Raw genomic sequence first — 21754 nt, forward strand, 5'->3', positions numbered from 1 at the left:
CTATGAGTTGCAGGCGACTCGACGGCACATAACAACAACAGCAGAAGTATTGAAGTTAATATATGAAGATGGTATAACAGAACAAAAATACTACCATCTTGCAAAATCTTAATTAAATCATATTAAGTCAACAGTAATCATCAATGTCTGCTAACATCACACAAAAGAAAGACAAGCTTGTTGGGAAGACTAAACATCTAGGACAACTAAGTCTCTAGATGTGGTCTGCAGCCTACACAAAATTCAGGGGTCAGAGAAACATATCTAAGAATATCTTCCAACAATCATCAAATTCCAGATTTCAAGACATGTCTAGTCTCAAAGTTTCAGACAAGAGATATGAGCCTATATTAGTTTTGTACTTTTGCCACCATTATACTTTTCAGGCTTTTAAAAACAGAACTTGTTACACTTGAAAGGTCAAGAGTATCTTCTAAGATTATGACATGTCCATTAAAGATATGTCCTTAACAAAAAGATGCATCACATTGATTCACCAAAGGTTGCAAGCATCTAGCCTTCATCAGATGATGCAAGCAGCCTGTGTTTATAACCCTGTGACATGTGCCGGGCATTATATATTCTCTTTACATATTAGCCCATGTGATGTTCAAGCCAAGTTGGCAGCTAGGTAGAATAAAATCCCAGTTACTATTACACCTACAAAGACATAGATGTTCAGAGAGGTTCTGAAACTTACCTAATCAACAAAGACAAAAGAGTTGGGTCAGCCTGACTTTCAGCCCCCTGTCATGCCCTGACCAGTTAAGCATGCCAGAAGGCAGTAGTGCTTCCTGGATCATCATCAATGTTTTTAAGAGGGAGTAATAACATCACAAGTAAAGCAGAGACAAGTGACTTGTCTTAAAAACTTTTTTTATTTGTAAGCTAAACAAACTTGATCTACAAATTACTAAGAAAGGATAAATATGAAGCCATACCATATAATTTCTACCATTACTACTATTAACTTTAACCACACCAAAGTTATTTGATGATATTCTATGAATGTAACATATTATATGATATAATTTTCTAAACCACAGAAACTCTTCCAGTAATCTTCTGGAAATCAGTATGGGGAGCATTTTCTAAGGACTCTCCAGAAAAGAGACCAAGTCCTTACCACAGGAAAGCCTGAAGAACAGACTCTCCACTGTCTACTTTTGGGGTTTCCTTGGTGTCTCTGGACTGTAAAACCCAGTAATTTACTTTCCCTACTAAAGACTAAGGCATAAATAGCCTTGACTTCCTTTTTGTAAGCCAAAATTCACAGCTGTTTGGGGTAAGCAAAGCAAAGAGGGAAAGAACATTCTGAAGGGATTTTTCTGGCCAACAAAGCAACTTTCACTGGGACCATAACCACCCCTGACAAGTGAACTTGCTAAAGCTGCTTGGATACAAATTAAATTCCTCAGACTGCAAAACTGTTTCACTATTTCCTGTCTTCAATTTTTGTAACTAAGAAGAAACAGTGAAAATTTAACTTCTATTACAGAATTTAAAAAAATGGAGACCACATATGAAACATTCTGACTTACTAAACTTGAGATTCTCTCTTATCTAATGTAGATGTCCTACTCAAGTTAAGATTGACGGGGGAGTTATGATTCGGCACACTCAACATTTTTAGAAACGGAGTAATCACATAGAAGTCCTTTAAGGGCAGGCTATTTTTCCTTTTCCTATTTTTCTCTTTACTGTTCAGAAGGGGGGGAAAATAAATATAGCAAATTCAAAGTAAAAGATCATGGTTACTACCCCAATGCAGGAATGCAGAATGAGAGAGCCTGGAAATGGATTCTTGTGGACTTGTCTGGTCAAAGGTTTCCTCTATCTTTACAGAACGCAAAGAGAGAAATAACAAACAACAATTCGACACTAAGATAGCAATTTTCTCCATCTTCAATCTCCTGAGTTGAGTTAAATATAGTTTTAAAGCAACTTCTTGAAGTACTTTCATTCTAAAATCCTTACATGATCAGAGCTGCTCTCTTCCTTACAAATCAAACCATTTTACTCAAAACAGGTACAGTAAAAAGAAATTTGAAGAGCAGGAGGGTAAAAATAAAGGGTCAGGGAGCTCTGGTGGCCTAGTGGCAAGAAGCTGCACGGCAATCCCGGAGGTATATGGTTCAAATCCACCAGATGCTCTGCTGGAGAAGGAGGGGCAATCTCCTCCTGTACCAGTCAGAACTGATTTGACAGTACACACAAAAAAATAGTAAAATTTAAAAAAAAAATAAGAAGGGGTCAGCATGATAAAAAGCTGTCATGGCATAATCTCTATGCCACATATCCACTGGAAGGATGAAAAAAGCATCATGTGACCAAGAAAACAGTTAAGTTGATCAGTTTTTTCCAAGTCTGAATTCCTTAAATATTAATAATCTTTCTTTAAATTATTTACGTTTTCTGACATTTAGGAGAAACCGTTAAAGCTCCTAAATAAGGCATTTCTCCCCCCAAATGTCTTTTTTTTAATTTTTTTTTTCTTCTTGTGTACCTTCCTGTCAGATCCTACTGGCACAGGAGGAGATTGCCCCTCCTTCTCCAGCAGAGCATCTGATGGATTTGAACCATGCACCTTTGGGACTACAATGCAGCTTCTTGCCACTAGGCCACCAGAGCTCCTAAAATGTCACTTGTCATTCCTATTTCAGGTTCTTTTCATAGCTGAATAATTATGAAACTTGTTGTTGTGAGAAGTTGAGTGAGAAATGACCCAAAGCAGACCCTCTAGTGGGTTTTCAGAAGCAGTGAATCGCATGGGAGGTCACTGCCCATCCTTCTCCTGTGGAGCAGCTGATGGGTCCAAACCACAAGCCTTTGCGATTACAGTGCAGTTTCTTACTACTAGGCCACCAGAGTTCAACCATGAAATAGCATAGTAAAAACTAGTTTATAACCCTACCACTGTTTATAAATTTTCATATTTCTTCAGGAAGCCTCCCTGGCTTCCTCTTATTCACTCTTCTCACACTTAAGAAATTAAACACAGGATTTTCCTAAACCATTAAGCAACTGCCTCCTTAACTATAGCCTTTGATTTCTCTGTGCTTGGACTAGTTACAGTTTTAAGCTACGTTTTCTTTTACTATTCCCCTTTTCTCAAATCTTTTTGCCCTTTGGTTGACAGACTGAAGTACTTTTAACATAAATTGTACTATATTTTTTCATGAGAGTTGCTCTACTGGAAAGCAGTGGGTTCATGAAATATATCAAACTCTCCTTCACTGCATAAGAACAGAGTTCCTGCTATGTGTCCAGAGCTAAAAAATATCATGAGTTAAAAAGATGTTTAACGCAGTGCCTGTCTCTCACCAAATTTAAGGCATGCATCCTTTAAACAATTATCATATGGCAAGTATTGCATAAATATAAAGATCCATACTATCCAGAATATTTGGCAGGTTAGATACTTTGTATAACTATACCTTCTCGACAATTTATAGTTTATAGTTTACTTTGTAAATAACAGAAATAACATTTAAATCACATTAGATAGAAACTTAAAATGTTTCCCCCTTACTTTCATTAATAAGTTTTATTTAACATAAGAAGTTGCACTGCAAACTCAAAGGCACACAGTTTGAATCTAACAGTTGCTCTGAGGAAAAAAGACGGGCAATCTCATCCCATATGATTTACTGCTTCTGAAAACCTTCTGGACGGTCAGATGTGAGTCAGTTCCAACTCAACAGCACCCAAGTTATAAGTATGATTGAAACTTGTAATAAACATGCTCTGGTTATGCTCTGGTGGCATAGACTGTTGGAAGTTGTACTTCCAACCCAAAGCTGGTATCATTCAGGTGGTTCAAATTCACCAGTGGCTCTATGGGAAAAAATATGGATGAACTCCTTCCATGGGATTTACAGCCTCTCAAAAATCTGCTGGAGGGTCAGCCATGAGTTAATTTTAGCTCAAAAGAAATGAGAGACAGAGAAGCTATAGTACAATGACGCCTGGAGGTGTAACCAGATCAGTAGGCCTAATATATTTATGCTAACTGACTCATAGCTGATAATCCTTCATATTTTCAGAGGCTGTAAATAGCATAGGAGGAGAATGCTTATTTCCATCCCTCAGAACTGCTGGAAAGGGTGGCCTTTTGGCTAGCAGTGCAGCTCTTATTGGACGCCACCAGGTAGAGATAAAAGAGGCTACATTTTTAATGCATTTTCCATCTCTTATTTTGTCAATCTGTCACAAAGATTCCTATAAACATTCTAAGAGAACACTTACTATGTGCTAAATATAAGATAAATTTTGCAATGTATCTAGCAAGTGGCATGGAACAAAGTAGCTGATGGGTAAATTCTTGATAAATGAATGACATCAGCATGCCTGTCTGAGCAGGTCTTCTCCCTTATCTACTCATAATCTGCTGTAGATTTGAAAAGATACCCAAGTGTGGAAGAATACCAAATAGTGTGTGACCAGCATGGTACTTTGCACACAGCAGGTGTGGTACAGCAAAAATGTACGTGCTGAACTGAACTGAGAATGGCTAACAACGAACATTTCTAAAATGCCAGGAATTGTTCTATGTACCCTACACACAATATCTAAGACAATATCTGTACAGCAACTAGCATTATCCCCACTTTACAGATGCAGAAACAAAGGCTCAAAATGTCTGTAAACGTGTATAAAATCAAATAGGTAGGCAATGGTGGTAACAGAATATAAATCTAGGCAATCTAAACCCAGAACAAGCAGTCGTAAGCATAATGTTATCTTGCCCTGAAGGAAATAGACAGTAAATAAGTGAAGTCTGAAGAACATAAACTTAAGTTACATTTTTCTTCTACTAGAAATCCTTGATTTTCTGATTCTCAGGACTATTTCCAGTAGCAATACACTATGAAAGCTATGCAAGCAAAGTATGATAAATGAGCTATTATAGATTACAGATAACATATTACAAAGAAGGAGAAGCTTGAAAGATCTGGGTGTATTAAGGTCATCAGGGAGTGCTTTAAGAAGTTAAGACCGAAGCCCAAGTAGTAAGAGGAAAGACATGGGGAGAAAAAAGGGGCATTTTGTAGCTTAAGGAGAAACACAAAGCTTTTGCTGAGTAAGTGCTGTGGCCATCAAGTCAGAACCGACTCATAATTGACCCTCCAGGGGGTTTCAGGAAGCTGTAAATCGCAAGGGAAGAGACTGTTCATCTGCTCCCCCTTCCCGCCCCCCCACAAAGAAGATAGAGATTTGAACCAGCAGAGAGACCTGTGGGTTGACATATGGACGATGTCACCAAACTCCCTTGCAGAATAAAGACGGTCGTAAATAGATAAGTAAACAAAGACCTATGTAGTCTGGAACATTTGTGCTATAAGCCCTCATTATTATCGGTTTCACTAAGTCCCTCACACAAATGTAGACAAATGTAGAGTTGCAATTTACAGCACCAGTTCAGTGGAAGATGCCAGCTCATATAAATCACAGCGCTATCTAAATAACACTGGGTCCTGGAAGTGGGGGTACAGAGGTCCTACTGTTTACCATTTCAAAACCTTAAGAGAACATGCTGATTTAGGAAGTATTTAAATGTATGGTCTCATTTGCTCAGAAATCTTTCACTTGCTTTAGCCAGAATCACTTCTGCAATGGTCATAATTAGTGACACACCTAACATAACTAGTGCCTGTAGATCCTCCCTAGCCCTAGGAGTCACAGGATGAGAAGTGAGGGCAGTTCTTAAGCCTTCTCTCATTTCAACAACAGGGGCAAGACCAGTGTCAGCTCTTTCAGACCAACTTCAGCTCTTTCGGGGGAATAAAGATACCACCCAGCATTTATGACAGACACTGAACACATCAGAATGAAGTTAAAAGTTTAAACATTATGCTCAGAAGAAGTCTCCAACTTTTGCTGAAAGAGTAAAAAAATACAAATACAACAAAAGCACCCTCAAACTTATTGCTGTCAAGTCAGAACGACACAGCTGAACCTCCAGCGGGTTTTTCAAGGCTGGAGGGTCACACAGGAGGAGAATGTCCATCCTTCTCCTGTAGAGCTGTTGGTGGATTTGAATTGCTAGAGAGGTACTGCCTTTGGGCTAGCAGAACATCTCCCCCTCTGTGACTGTTAAATCTTCAGCAAAGTTTAATCAGCTCCTGCGTGAGAGCACAGAGTGAACTGATTGATCCCTGGACTTGGGAGATGAGAAATTTTCTCATTTCAGCAGTATGTAAGAGTTAATAGGTCTAGCAAACCTCCAATGGTGCGTCATTCCATTCATTAGCAGCAGAAGCGCCTCCAAATCCACAGTCTTTCTCTTATCTCTTGCTTATCAGAAATTCTGAAGTAATCCAGGTAAGATCAAAACGCAGTTCATACATTCAATGTACATTTACAGAGCACCTGTGATTCATCAGGCACTGACCTAGGTGCTGGAAATATAAACATGATAAAAGTCACTCTGCATTGAGACCGACCAACTATTTCATCATATCATGCACAAACACCCTCAAAGCTCTGGCAGAAAATTCTCTTTAGTGTGTCCCATTAGCACTATTATTTTCCTACTTCTGTGCTTCTGCCCATGGAGTGACCACCTGGAATGCTCTCTCACTGTACCTCACTGTACCAAATCTTTGCCTCTTTCTAGGTCAGCTTCAGTCCTCCTTCTCCTAGATGTTTTCTCTGACCCCCTATCTCACGTCAAAGCAATCCCTCCTTTCTCTAATCTACTAACAAGTACAGTTAGTACCACATCAGTTTACTTGGAATTTTTTGTTTGTTTTCTACTTGAGGTTTTTGCTTATTTCTTAAATGCTGAACACTATGTACTGGCATTGTTTTAGGGCTGGAAAGATAGCAGTAAACAGTATTGGGGTTTAACCTCCCTCTCTCCCATCCTCTTGGGGAGAGAGGTCTCTTTTACAGTTGTTGTTGTTGTTGTTATTGTTAGGTGCCTTTGAGTCAAGTATGACCCATAGCGACCCTATGAACAACAGATCTGAACCATAACCTATCCTGCACCATCCTCCTGATACTTCCCCACACTTTACAGCCTACTGCAGCAGTCACTGTGTCAATCCACATGGTTGAGGGTCTTCCTCTCCTTCTGACCCTCCCCATCTTTCTGAGCATCATGTCCCTTTCCAAAGATTTACACAGCACTGCTGGCTAAAATCCTTCTGTTAGGTTGGTACTCAGTGTTACTGACATTTAGTAATTAATTAAAACCCTGTTTACACACACTCGAGTTGAAGTTACATAAATTAATGGGGAACAAAAGCCAACGATGCCATTTCTAAAGGAACTTCCACTTCTTAAAAACCTCAAAGAACAAGGAAGGAAAAGAAAACAGGCTATGAAAGTGTTGCTATACTAACAATTCAACTAGCATTGACAAAGCACCTTCAATTTCCCTCTTCCAAACCACACAATAGTGACTTTTTTCCCTTCAATCTTTTCAACTCCAAAGCCAAGTGTTTATTTTAGCAAGAGATCTTGAAGAAGTTTAAAGCACCCCTCCGTTTCCTAAACAACCCCTTCTAAACCTCTATATCTTGATGAAAAAAACTCTGATGAATCCAGCATATGCCACTTAACAGACCAATCCAAGTCCAGTACAAGGAACTAGAATTCAAGCTTCAAACGCAAGGGGGGGCTCAGAGAACAACACTTCAAACGTGACAAGTCCAAAGACAGTTTTTAACAAAAGCCAAATCCTACACTGCCTGGTGGAAGGTGCCAAGTTCCGAAGAGAAAGGAATTGATAAAAATTTCTTCCAGGGAAGCAAGGGATTGCAAAGCGTGGGAGTTTCAGCAGGAGGTGAGGGAGATTTAAAAAATAGTTTGCTCTAAAGTGGCTTGTGAGATACGACAGCTGGCACCCTGGAGCGGGCGAGGATGAAACCGAGCTGTGCCATGCGGCGCAGGCTGCCACCTGGGCACTCCCACCATTCTTCACCGCCGGGTTAGGAGAGGTGGAGCGCCCGGCGGCGCGCGGATCCGAACCAGCGGCACCTCTAGCTCCTGGTCCCGCGGGTCGCCTACTCTCGCCCCAGCACGACCTGCAAGCCCACCCCGCCCAGGTCTCGTCAGCCCCAACCTCTCTTGGGGATCAGGAAACCAGCGGGAACGAGGTGGGTATCCAGGCGGCGGCCCGGTCTCGGCGCGTTCTCACCTGAGCAGACTGGAGAGCGGGTGGCTCGAGGAGCCGAGGCCGCCGCCGCTGCCCCCGGAGCCACTGCTGCCGCCGCCGCCACCACCACCGCCGCCGCCGCCCCCGAAGCCCGAGGAGAGCCGCTTCCCGGACAGCAGCTTCTCCACAGCCGGGAGGTGGCCGGTGCGGGCCGCCTCTAGCAGCTCCTGCTCCTTCCCCATTCCCAGGGCCGCTGCCCCCTAGACCCGGGCCCGGGGCTGCAGCCAAGCCCGCTCGGGTTCCCAAACTTTCCGTCTCCGGGCAACGAACCCCCTAAACCGGCCGGGGACACCACCCCCCTTCCCCCCCCCGCCTTTTCCCCACGCCCACGTCACTTCCGGGATCTGGCGTGGCGCGTCACCGCGCCTCTGAGCCCCGCCCCCATGCCCACCTGCTGGGCGGGGCTCGGAAGGCCGGCGCAGGTGAAGTGCGCCGGCTCGCAACAGACCTGGCTGTGCTTTTAGAGCCAGAGAGCGAGAAAGCTACAGCAAGTGGTCATTCACTTTACAAGTTTAAGGGGACAAACGCGGTCCACCTGTTCAGTCTTCCTAAAGTGTGCTCCCTCACCAAAGGTTTGGGAGCCCACGGTATAGACAATACGGTAATTCATCTAGGCAGTGTAGAAACAAAGAGATACGGTAACGCTCCACTACGTTTCCTAGTTCGTTCTTTTAGCCACGCACATGTTAAATATTTAATGGACAGAAATTTAATGATACAAGAAAATAACGAAATGTGCTATTTGCTAGTACTTTCTTAATGTGCTCAAAGGACATAAGAGAGGAAATTTAAAAATTTATTTTTGCCTGTTCATCCTCCCCATCGCTGAAACTACTCATTAGAGTGAAATGTGGGAAAGATAATTTAACACTGGAAAATATTTGTCTCTTTTAGCTTTTTTTATGACATTGACCAAACCGGCATAGATTTCACAGTTTCACAGCTGACTTTGATCTAACTACCCTTGAGCTGTAAAAATAATTTAATTGGGTTGTTATGTGCCATGGAATCGCCTGCGACTCAGCGACACTAGCTCTGAAACCCGCCCTAGCCTACCCGAGCCAATCTCATCGTCTCCCACAGACTTAATCCATTTTCTCCAGTCACTGAGTCAGTCAATCCATCTCATGCTGATTCTTCCTTTCCTGCTCTGTCCCTCCAATTTTGTTCAACCTAGCACTGTTCTCTCAGGAGGCGCTCAGTAGTTGTGGATTGATTAAATAAATCTACTTAATCTATATTCTTTTTTAAGTGAATACGTAACCGAAGGAAATTGTAGCAAATCTTTTTTGTAAATCTAAACCCGCGGTTTCCACGTAAGGGATACCTATCTCTACCTGAAAGCAGTTCAGCGTAGCTGCATCTCATGATACTGGCATACAACAGAACTAAGTCCCCATTCGTGTTCCCGAAATATCTTTACTCTAAGAGAAGCAAGTGAAGGTGGATGTTTACTGACATTACAGTGTCAAAAATGCAGAAAGAGGGAGCTCTGGTGGCCTAATGGCAAGAAGTTGCGGCCCAATCTCGAAGGCGCGCAGTTCGAATATAACAGATGCTCAGCTAGAGAAGCAGGGGCAACTGTACCACTCGGATCCGATTTGATGGCACAAAACAAGTTTAAAAAAAAAAAATTTAAAAAGCGGAAAGAGGAGGGAAAGCCCCATGCGTTAACGAAAGTGTGTCCATTCACAAATACTTGCGAGGTATCCACAAACTGAACTCCACACTCCAATTCTCCCTAACCCGACCACTACCTTATCTTAAAGCGAATCCCCAAATGCCTCCTCTGTGAATCTAATTGACCCCTCCGACGAACAGTAGGGATGACGTCATCACAGCGCGACAAGAAGATGTTTCTCTGCTGCGGTGCCACAAGGGACAGAGCTCCAGCATCTGACAGCGTCAGCGTCTCTTCGTCTTCTCGGAAAAAATGGATAATGCCTGCGAATCGCCCGCAGACAAAGGTGGAGAAACAGGGGAGTCGACTGAGACATCTGCTGCACCCTTGGGTCCAGGAACCACCAAAACGGACAGAATCCCTGAGGAATCTGAAGGGGATGGAGATGGGGACTTGAAAGAAACCGCAGTGGAGGAAAGCGAGGTAGGGAGGCGTGTTGAGGCCGGAGAAGTACTCTCAGATTGTGTTACTCTCTGCTTGCCAGGTCATGGTTGATCCCTTCCAAGCTACGAGAGTTCAAACTCAAAACGTCTCCCTCTAACTTGTCAAATCAGCGGGGGAATCCCTAGTACTGATTACATTCCAGAGACCCGCTCACTGGATTAATATTTTCTTTCACTACTTTTAAGGGTTAAGCTATTTGTTAGGAAATTTTAAGGTCTGTGGTGAGGAAATTGGGACCGGTGTTACACTGAGACATAGGGCAATAACCAGTATAACCCAGAATTAGCGACAGTTGTCATGATATCACGCTATCAATATGAGACCTTTTGTTGTTGAATACGCTAGAATGGCCAGACTCCTGGCAACCCCATGAATAACAAATTTAAATGCCCTTTGTCTTGTGCCATCCCCATGACTGATTCATTGAACCATTGGATTATATATTTATAATTGACTGATTTACTGAATTAGATGCCATGAATTAAATTTGTCTTCGTCTGGAAGCAGCACTAAAACTTGTTTAGCATCATAGCTACAGGCAGGCTACACCTGAGCTTGTGATCACCCCAGTGTTCTACAACTGAACAACTAATGCCACAGTACAAACTCTTAGATGTTGCTTAAACTTTTGGCAGATCCATTCAGTGGAAACTTGCAAGTACTTATTTAATCACATTCTTACTCTCTGGGGACATTTATCTGCTATCAGGTATGTTGTGTGCTAATGTCAGAAAGTCTGTAGAGCATAAAAACACAAGATCTATTATTTGTGTCACCCCTGGAGCTCACAGTGTTGCCTAGAGGAGGCTCTGCCGAAGGACCAGAATCTCAGGATTCTCTGTGTTCCATTTCTAGAGAAAGAATCTTAGAGAAGAGAGTTAAGACATTATGGAGTCCACATTCGATTTTATAGAAATAGCCTTTCAGAGCACAAAGTTGTCTCAAAATATATATAAAAAGGATGTGATGGAACCATTTTATGAAAGACCCTTTAGAACAGATGTTAACAGAAAAAAATTAAATAATTAGCTTGTGCCAGTAAAGAACTCCATTATTCATGTTAGGTTGCCATACTGTATTGGCTAATGTCTTCCTGTGATGCTGGAAGCTATGCCTACAGTATTTTAAATACCAGCAGAGTTGCTAATGGTGGACAGATTTCAGTGGAGTTTCTAGAGTAAGACTAGGATGAAAACCCTGGTAATTGGAAAAATTATCCAGTGAAAACTAGGGCGAAAACAGAATACTGTCCAATATCATGCTGTAAAGTTAACTACCTAGGTTGGAAGGCATTAAATGGCCATAACAATGGTCTGAAATATGCCAGTTATTATGAAATATCAGAAAAGGTGATATTCTGTTCATCGGGTGACCAGGAGTCCAGATTTATTAGATGGTGACTAACAACACTACCTGAGAGTAAATAACTCAGTACAAAATGAACTTTAAACCCAGCAGAAAATCTAAATATTTTGATGCTTTTAAACACTTTTCAAATAAAGTATTGATCATGTACTAGACTACAAACAAAAACATAATTTTTAACTGTAGAAATCATGACAGGACACATTCTGCTGCTGCTGTTATTGTTGAGTTGATTTTGACTAACAGCAGCCCTGTGTACAGCAACAGATTGAAAACTTGGCTGATCTTGTGCCATCCTAACACTCTCCACTGTGCTTAAGCCCATTGTTGCAAACACTGTGTCAGTCTGTCTCTTTGAGGGTCATCTTCTCCTTTGCTGACCCCCTTCTTGTAAGCATAATATCCTGTTCTAAGGAGTGTCCCTCCTGATAACATGCCCAAAGTCTATGAGACAAAGTCACCCTTGCCTCTAAAGAGCATGCTGGATGCACTTCTTTCAAAACAAATTTATTTGTTCTGTTAGCGGCTCAGAAAATTCTCAATACTCTATGACAAACTACAATTCAAAGTCACTGACATTCTGTTAATACAAAGCAATTGTTAGTTGCCGTAACATTGATTCCAACTCATGGCAGTAAAACCTAAAATTAATAAAGAACTCTCCAAACATCCATTTCTCTTCCACAAAAATCTAATAGGACATTTTAAATTAGTTCTTAACCCACCAGTGGGTCCCCCATAATGTGACTCTTCGGGTGATTCATAGGAAGTAGACTTCAGGAGTGCTAACAGACTAAGAAGCAGGACTGGTTATCCTCTTCTGAAGTGATGGATGATTGAAAACCCTAGGAATAGCAACACATTACCCAATACAGTGCCTGACAGTGAGCCCTTAGGTTGGAAGGCACTCAAAATCCAACTGGGAGGAGCTGCCTCCTCAAAGTATCTAGCCTATTGATGCAGATGGAGTAGAGCTGTCAGCTAATGAAGAGCTTTCATTTGCTGATATGGAATAACTCAAAATGAAGAGGAAAAGCTTCAAACATTCATTACTACTTGAAACATGAAGTATACAAAAGATGAATCTAGGAAAATTGAAAGTTGTCAAAAATAAAATGAAATGAAATGAAGAAAGATTAATATCCTAGGCATTAGTGATGTGAAATGAACTGGAATTGGTAATTTTTTTATCAGTCATGTGATCATCTACCATGCCAAAAATTACAGATTGAAGACAAATAATGTCTCTCATTCATTGCCAAAAAGAACATTTCAAGATCTGTCCTGAAGTACAATGTGCTGATAATACTCATATGCATACAAGGAAGACCTGTTCCATCTGTTATTCAAATTTATGCATCAGTCACTAAAGTCAAAGATGAAGAAACTGAGGATTTCTGCCACCTTCTGCTGTTTGAAATTGCTCAAATATATAGTCAAGGTGCATTAATAATTGGTCACTACAAAGTAAAAGAAACAAAGATCGTCAATATGTCATTGAATCAACTATAACCCATAGTGCCCCACTGAACAGATCTAAACCTTGTCCTATCTTATGCCATTCTCACAACCTCTGCCACACACAGACTCTGTTACAGTTACTGTGTCAGTCCATCTTGTTGAGGGTCTTCCCGTCTTTCTCTAATCTTCCACCTTTCTTCCCAGGATAATGTCTTTTTCCACAGATTAGCCCCTCCTGATAAGATACCCAAAGTATGTGAGACCAAGTTTAATCATCCTTGCATCTAAGGAGCACACTGCTTACACTTTCTCCAAGACAGATTTGTCTAATCTTTTGGCAGTTCATGCTATATTCAGTACAATTTGCCAACACTACAAAGTTACCAATTCTTCTTCAGTCATCTAATTCATTGTACAACTTTCACAGGCATAAGAAGCAACTGAAAAGACCATGACTTAGATCAGACCCACTGTAGTCTTTAAGCTTACGTCATTGCTCTTTAATACTTTGGAGAGGTCTTTGACAGCAGAATTTCCCAGTGTATCATGTCTTAATTTCTTGACTGCTGCTACTGTAGACACTGTGAGTCCAAGTAAAATGAAATAATTTTCAATATTGACTCACTCTATGAATACCAAAAGAATGTCTATTTGTCCTTATTGACTATTGAAAGACATTAGACTGTGTGGATCATAACAAATTATGGGTTATATTGAGAAGAATGGAAATTCTAGACTTTTAATTCTACTCATGCAAAACCTATACCCACACCAGACCAAGAAGCTAGTGTGCATATTGATTGCGTATTGTGTATACTGACCAAAGGAACAATACATGGCTTAAAATTAGGAAAGGTGTACATCCACAGTCTTTTTGCCAGCAGTCAGAAAATCAGGAGATGTATTGTGCTGGAAAGTTCGCAATAAAGGACCTCTCCAAATTACTGAGGAACAGTGATGTCAGTTTGATGACTAAGGTGCAACTGATTCAGGCCACAATCTTTTCCAATCACTTGCTATGTATCTAAGAGTTGGATAATGAATAAGGATTACAGAAGAAGAATTGATGCCTTTGAGCAGTTAGAGAAGGATACAGACTATCCCATGAACTGCCAAAAAAAATAGGTATGTTTTGAAGAAGGTACAGCCAGAGTGCTCCTTGGAGGCAAAAATGATAAACCTTCTGAATGGTTCTATGGGCAAAATTTTGAAAGACACAGAAAGCATTAAAAGAAAATGGAAGGAGTGCTCACTTTGGCAGCACATACTAAAACTGGACGGATACAAAGTTGAGCATGGCACCTGTGCAACAATGACATGTAAATTCATGGAGACTTCCATATTTAAAATAATGAAAGGAAGACACACAGTCATTTTACAGTGGCTTTGAAGCTTTTCAGGAAGTAGCATCTGATCAAGAGCCAGTGGTAATGAAGGAAGACGTTCAAGTTGCACTGAAGGCATTGACAAAAATTAATAATTGGTCACTACAAAGTAAAAGTTAGAAACAAAGATCATTGATATGTCATTGAATCAACTACAACCCACAGTGCCCCATTGAACAGATCTGAACCTTGTGCTATCTTGCGCCATTCTCACAACCTAGCTGCTGAAAGTGAAGAAGACTTGAAGCACTTGCTGAAGAAGATCAAAGACTACAGCCTTCAATATGAATTACACCTCAACATAAGGAAAACAAATTCTCACAACTGAAACAATAGGCAAGGTAACAACATCATGATAAATAGAGAAAAGACTTGTATCTACATTCAACACCCATGGTAGTAGCAGTCAAGAAATAAAAATGATGTGTTGCAGTGGGAAAATTGACAGCCAAGGACCTCTCCAAAGAGCTAAAGAGCTCTTAAAGACTAAGGGCCAGTTCCAAGCCATAGTCTTCAGTTGCTTCCTATGCATTTACAAGTTAGACAATTAATAAGGAAAACTGAAGAAGAATTGATGCCTTTGAATTATAGTATTGACTAAGAGTACTGAATATCCCATTGACTGCCAAAAGAACAAACAAATCTGTTTGGGGAAGGAATAGTGTTTCTTAGAGGCTTGTGAGACTTTGTCTCACATACTTTGGGCATGTTTTCAGGAGAGAACATCCTTAGAAAGGGATTTCATGGTTGAAAAAGTAGAGCGTCATTGAAGGAGAAGAAGCTCCTCAAATAGATGGATTCACCCAGTGACTGCAAATTAATTTAAGCATAGTGGAGACTGTGAAGATACTGCAAAATCAGACAGGTTTTAGAACTGTTGTACATAGGGTCACTGTGAGTCACTATTGAGTCAGGTACCCAACAACAAACAATAAACTCACCAAAATCAAACCCACTTTCATCTAGTTGTTTCCAATTTACAGCATCCTCCCATAGGTTTTCCAAAGCTATAAATCTTGACAGGAGGATACGGCCCAGCTTTTTTTCTGTGGAATGGGTCCAGACTGTCAGCCTTTCAGTTAACAGCCTGACATATACCAGTGGGGCTCCTTAAGTCAAAGAAATTAACAACAACAGCAACAGTCCACAGTAAACAGTACATAATGTGACCAAAGTATTATTTGGAGAAAAATTCATAACCTTAAGGATTTTTATTCACAAACAGGAGAAACTGAAAATAACTAAAAAACCAGGAAAAAAAAGAGCAAAGTAAACCAGAAGAATATGGGGGGAAAAGAATAAATAAAGATAAAAATAGATTGGCACTTTAAAAACTCTAAAATCACAAAGTTACGGTCTGTTTATCTGAAGTGTGAATGTACATTACAAAATTCAAAGGGCTGTAACACTGATTTCTAATTAACATTATAGGAAAATTTCATGTTCAAATTTAAACCATTCAAATTTTTAAGTCTAAGAAAAAATAGTGATTTTCTAGGAAGATATAAATCACCAGAAACGAGTATAAATCATAACTAGAAAAGAAAAACATTTGTCAAAGTTATAGTTTTTTTTTATTTCCACTCTCACCCTTATTGCCATGTTCTCTTGTGAATTTGAATGTGGATTCCTTTTTAGAAAAATAGAAGTTCAATCATCTCATCTGTTTCATTAGTTAAACTTACTGAACCTCTAACTTGAGTAAAGCTATGTTAATCCTTATGGGAGAGAGAAAAAAGCATAAGGAAGTTGGTGGGATACTGTTGGATTGGGCAGGTTTCAGTCTCTAGGGTTGCTATGTGCCAGAGTTGACTTGATGGCATCTAACAGTGTCTTCAGTTCTGTTCATTCTATTAAAAGGAAGTGAAAGTTTGCATTATACAATAGGAAAAATGGACAGGAAAAAGAGGAGACAACATGTGGTAACATGTAAAATCCCAGGTGGAAAGAACTTCTCTTGCTTTGACAAGAAGGCCTCATTTTAAGTATCTTTTCCTTTAAGGAATCATCTAGGGAGCTCTGGTGGCCTAGTAGTAAGGAGCTGCGCTGCAGTACCAAAGGTACATGGTTCATATCCACCCGGTGTTCTGTAGGAGAAAGATGGGTAATCATCTGCTGTGTGACTAAAGTGTCTTGTAAAACCCACTGGAGGGCCAGCTCTGAGTTGGTTCCGGCTCAACGACACACAACAAAAATGAAATCATCTGTAGTAAAGAAATCTATAAATGTGGAGACAGAGCAAAGGCCTAGATAAAGCATGTTTTGCTGACATCCGTTCTAAGGAATGAAGTCCAAATAATGGGCCAAACAATGGATATGAACTTTGTAAGTAAGTAAGCCAGTTTAAAAAAAAAATAGTGGGCCAAGGGAGAAAGTGATTTGCTGATCCTTGCTATTTCATTCATTATCTTCCTAAGCAGATATTGTAGCTACAACTAAACTAGGTAACTGGATTATTTAGTTGATTTCTTTCCACAGTTAGGCTGCAAACTTCCTTTCATAAAGCCAACACTTACTGGTATGGCTAATGTGTAGAATCAAAAAATTGAAATAAGTGGGTTCGGTTCTGTTGTAATAAAGATGATGGCTTCTTACCTTGCCCAAACCTGAAAAGTAGGTCAAATATATAATAGGGTTTCTTTATCTCCTTTGCTCAAGAGTCAGGACCTCTCAGATTTAACACCACCTGAAAGAGACGACTCATCATTACTTACTCCTGCAGCCAAAAAATTGAAAGTAGATACCAAAGAAAAGAAAGAGAAGACGCAGAAAGTGGATGAAGACGAGATTCAGAAGATGCAGTTAAGTAATTTTTTAATCTTTTCTCACTTTTCAAGGGGAGAATTTTGAGCACATAAAATGAGTACCTTTTTTCTTAACTTTTGATACCGTTTTCCTTTTTTAATTTAAAGCAATTATTAAAGCAATTTTTTAAATCTTTTAAAACATACATTGTAGAAAATTTAAGGAAAGAAAAAATATCACCTCACCACCAGATTAGAAACTCTTGAAATAGTTTTTTTTCTAAGCTATTTTCTTTTGCAGACATACATGGAAGTAAAAGGTTTTTCAAAAATATTGTTTTATAACTTGACCTTTTTCATTTTGTACATGATGAACATTATATATGCTGATCATTGTACATCTAGGTCATAATTTTCTTCAAAATTTAAAGTTTTATGATGTTTTCTGATTGCAAAATATTAAGCAAATACTGAAAAATTATTACCTATAATCCCAATTTACCCTGAATATTTATGTGGTTATAATACTTAGTTGGCATAGCCCAGAAACTTGCCCTGCTCCCATGCAGTTTACACTGACAGACACTGGAGGTCAGCTCTGAGTCGGTTCTGACTCTAAGGCAATGAATGGGTGAACAAGTGAGTGAATGTTTAATTATTTTGCCTTTTTTTAAAAAAAAAATTATGCCTTTTCAGATTTTTTCTGCTTTGAGATTTTGTTGTATATATTTTCATATTCATAAATAGCCCCATAAATCATTCTTTTTAATTATCAGATTATGTGGATTAACACCACTTATTAATTATAATTTAGCCATTTCCTGTGGTTGCTCCCTTTTTTGGTTTTTTGGCCACAAAATGATAACTCTTTAAGCACATTTGTACACTTTTCTGAGTATTTCCTACAATAAAAACCTTAATAGTTGAAACACTATAAATCTTTTCCAAGGTTCTAATACATATTTTCATTTTCCTCTCTAAACTGGTAGTTTTAGTTCCCAGTTTGTGTCTCTACATTCTTGCTACTACCATTCTTTAAGCATTTACTTAGCTGGCTTGTGGAAAATGTCACCTAGTTTGTAATTTTGACTTCTTAATAGTGAAGTTTTATTTTGGGGGATGGGTTTTCCCCCTCCCTCTATATTTATTGACCATTCATAAATTTCCCCTTGATGCTTTTGCTCATTTAACACATAGCCACACACTTTTAAAATTGATGACCATGTTTAGAAACACATTTGCCATCATTTGCGGCAATGTGTTAAAAAATTGGGATGGTCATCTTCATATAGATTTTAGAGACCTAAATTTTTTTTCCCTTTTTGTGTACGGTCAAATCAGATCTGACTGGCCCAGGAGGAAATTGTCCCTTCTTCTCCAACAGAGCATCGGGATTGCAGCACAGTTTCTTGCCACTAGGCCACCAGAGCTCCCTAAGACCTAAATATTTCTTAAGCGCGCTTTGGTGGCTAAATGGTAAGGAATTGCGCTGCCAACCCAAAGGTACATGGTGAAGGAGAGAAGGATGAGCAGTTTCCTCCCACGCAATTTAGTGCTTCTGAAAACAGATGGGAGGGTCAGCTATGGGTCAGTTCTGACTAGATTGTACACAACAACTATTTCTAAACATTATTAAACCCTTTTCCATATACTTTGCAAATTCTTTTTCCCTAAAAATTTTCAATGTTGAAAGTTTGCTTGTTTGAACTTTATATATTAAATTTTCACCATCAATCTCAAATGTGGTTGGGGAGAGAAAGAATTTCTGATACTGAAAACAGTCAATATAGTGTGATTCAGTGGTAATGCAGCATTGATACTTAAGTTTTTCTGTGCTGAAGGAATATATTGTTTTTCCTCAAGTTCCATAAGAGGAGAAATGGAGTTGATCCCTTAAGAATTTATCTGATTTCTAAGACTTGGTTTTGTTCATGTAACAGTATATTATGAGCACTTGTTCTTAATAAGTTAATGTAATTACCTGAAATTTTCTCTAGAATCCTGGTTTCTTCTTTTTCTGAGGAGCAGTTGAACCGTTATGAAATGTATCGCCGGTCAGCTTTCCCCAAGGCAGCCATTAAAAGGGTAAGGATGAATAAATACACTTCCTTTCCATCACATAAGAGAACTGACCATACCCATGTTTATTGCTGCATTATTCACAGTGGCAAAGAGGTGGAAGCAACCCAAGTGCCCATCAAGAAATGAATGCATAGAAAAAACTATGATAAATCCGCTTAATGTGTGCAGCATTAAAAAACAATGAAACAGTAAAATATTACTCAACATGGGGGAGTCTTGGAGACATTATGCTAAGTGAAGTATCTCAGTCACAAAAGGATAAATACTGCTGTTATAAAATAGAATAAACATGGGGGAGGTTAGGGAAGGAGTGAGAAAAAAGTGGATAATGAACACTGTATTGGAACAAATGAGAGGAAGAACTGTCTGAAAGGAATATATGATTGTGCATTATAGGTATGAGAACAATCTGGAAAAAGGGGTGCACTACAGGGTGGACTGGGAAAGTGGGAGGGAAGAGAGAAGAAAACGTACAATAATGAATAAATAAAAAGAGGGGGGGGAGCTCTGGGGGCCTAGTGGCAAGAAGCTGCACTGCAATCCCAGAGGCGCAAGGTTCAAATCCATGAGATGCTCTGCCAGGAAAAGGAGGGACAATCTCCTCCTGTACCAGTCAGATCCGATTTGACGGTACACACACACACACACAAACACACTAATAATAATAATAAAAAAGGGGGAAGAGAACTGAGCTGGCGGAACTGTATTCATTGGCATTTTGAAGGGAGATTTTAGACACATTAGAGGGCCATTTAGGTGGAGAAACAAAATTAACATGCCTTACCAGTTGTAGTCCTGTGTTCTTGGGATAGGGTTTCAATGTACAGAATAAGACATTAACACCTGGGTCCTTGCTATAGTAGTCTCCGTTGTATAAGCACTTTTTCAGTACAAAGCTCTTTTATGGGTACTATTTTCCAAAGTCAGTCCTTGACTATCATAATCACAAAGAATCTTTGTCCTCCTTTCAGGCTGATCCAGTCCATCACTGGCACCTCTGTGTCTCAGAATGTTGTTATTGCCATGTCTGGTATTTCTAAAGTCTTCGTTGGGGAGGTGGTAGAAGAAGGTGAGTAGTACTGGTTCAAACGCTGGATTGAGCTTGTGGTACTTTTCAAGAATATGTATGCTCAGGTACTTACTAAGAAGTCCTTGTGGTGTGTATGGAATGTCACGTCAAGCTGCTTACCAGCTCAATGGCAGCAGGAATCCCCTGGACACTCTCCTGGAAACAACTGGGCTGTCTCCTGTAAAGATTTATAGCCTTGAAAATGCAACTGGGGAGTCACAGTCAGGCATTCTAATCACAGGATTTTTTTAAGGTACTTACTTATGTAATGGGTTTTTCCCCATGACTAGAATTGACAGAGTGAGGGCCTTATTTTCAGGAAAGTATGACCATTATTCCTTGAGAGTTTTAATACTGGAGACAAGGAAGCTCTAGGAAGCCTCCTCCCTAGTTCCATTTCTCAGCACAGGGGAACAGAAGCAGGCTTTGTCTTTTTCTTCAGTGAACTTTGCACATTTTTGTGGCCCAAGGTAAAGATACAACAAAAATAATTACTGGGCTCACTCGTGATAAAATGAGTAGACCCTTGTGGCAGCTCATTACTACCAGTAGCCAAATATTTTTAAGTGTTATAACACTAATGTGATATATTTTTTAGCATTCTTAGGAAAATGTTTTCTTTCCTCTTAGCAAACTTTGGAAGGGGTTATTGAGAATTGGGAACTCAAAAGAATGTGATTCATAAACACTTGCGTGGTAACAGACACTTTCTCCTTACCCTGTTTAGCACTGGACGTGTGTGAGGAGTGGGGAGAAGTGCCACCACTACAGCCCAAGCATATGAGGGAAGCTGTTCGGAGGTTAAAGTCAAAGGGACAAATCCCCAACTCAAAGCACAAAAAAATCATCTTCTTCTAAGCCCAAACTGGGAAAGGCCTGGTACTGAATGAAGAAGTCCTGGCGGTCGTTTTCCTATCACATGAGCCTTTCGGCACTGGTTCAGGATTTCAAACCACCAAGGATCTGAAGATTTTAATGCCTTCTTCAGAACTCATGTGTCACAAAGAAGGCGGCATGCACCCTTCATACTTGCCTTGACTAAATAAGGGGACCTCCTGGGCATTTGGAGGCATTTAACTGTTTCTTGGCTAGTTCAAAGAATAAGTTATATGGGCCTTGAGCATTCTCTGGCCAAGAGAACTGCTCTCAGAGAGAAAATCCATCCATGGAAGCCTTCTGATAGCTTCACATTGAAGCCTGAAGTTGCTATGACTGAGGCTGTTTCTGAGATCTGGTTTTAAGTAGATGAAACAGCCAGACATGTTTGAGAATTGGGAACTCAAAAGAATATGATTCATAAACACTTGTGTGGTAACAGACACTTTCTCCTTACCCTGTTTAGCACTGGACGTGTGTGAG

General features: G+C 39.9%; 2 protein-coding genes across 4 annotated transcripts in view; one reads left to right on the top strand and one right to left on the bottom strand.

Annotated features, from left to right (window-relative positions):
* The window catches only part of ANKS1A (ankyrin repeat and sterile alpha motif domain containing 1A), a 287821-nt gene extending 279332 nt beyond the window's left edge, over positions 1-8489 (bottom strand). For both annotated transcript variants that reach the window (XM_006882059.1, XM_006882058.1), the window contains exon 1: positions 8147-8489. In XM_006882059.1, coding sequence (XP_006882121.1) covers positions 8147-8346 — 200 coding nt within the window. In that variant the 5' untranslated portion in view covers positions 8347-8489. The remainder of the gene's footprint in view (positions 1-8146) is intronic.
* Positions 8490-10097: 1608 nt separating this feature from the next.
* TAF11 (TAF11 RNA polymerase II, TATA box binding protein (TBP)-associated factor, 28kDa) lies at positions 10098-21253 on the top strand. 2 transcript variants are annotated; one of them, XM_006882061.1, is made up of 5 exons: positions 10098-10276; positions 17161-17301; positions 19242-19329; positions 20278-20395; positions 21123-21253. In XM_006882061.1, exons 1-5 carry the CDS (start codon positions 10098-10100, stop codon positions 21251-21253), a joined length of 657 nt encoding a protein of 218 aa, XP_006882123.1. The 2 variants fall into 2 exon arrangements, with proteins under 2 accessions (XP_006882123.1, XP_006882124.1); XM_006882062.1 differs by lacking the exon at positions 20278-20395 and having other exon boundaries at positions 21123-21179.
* The last annotated feature ends 501 nt before the right edge of the window (positions 21254-21754 follow it).

The sequence above is a fragment of the Elephantulus edwardii genome, unplaced genomic scaffold, assembly GCF_000299155.1.
Source record: "Elephantulus edwardii isolate Elephantulus edwardi_28Jun2011 unplaced genomic scaffold, EleEdw1.0 scaffold00017, whole genome shotgun sequence".
In the NCBI taxonomy this organism is placed as follows: domain Eukaryota; kingdom Metazoa; phylum Chordata; class Mammalia; order Macroscelidea; family Macroscelididae; genus Elephantulus; species Elephantulus edwardii.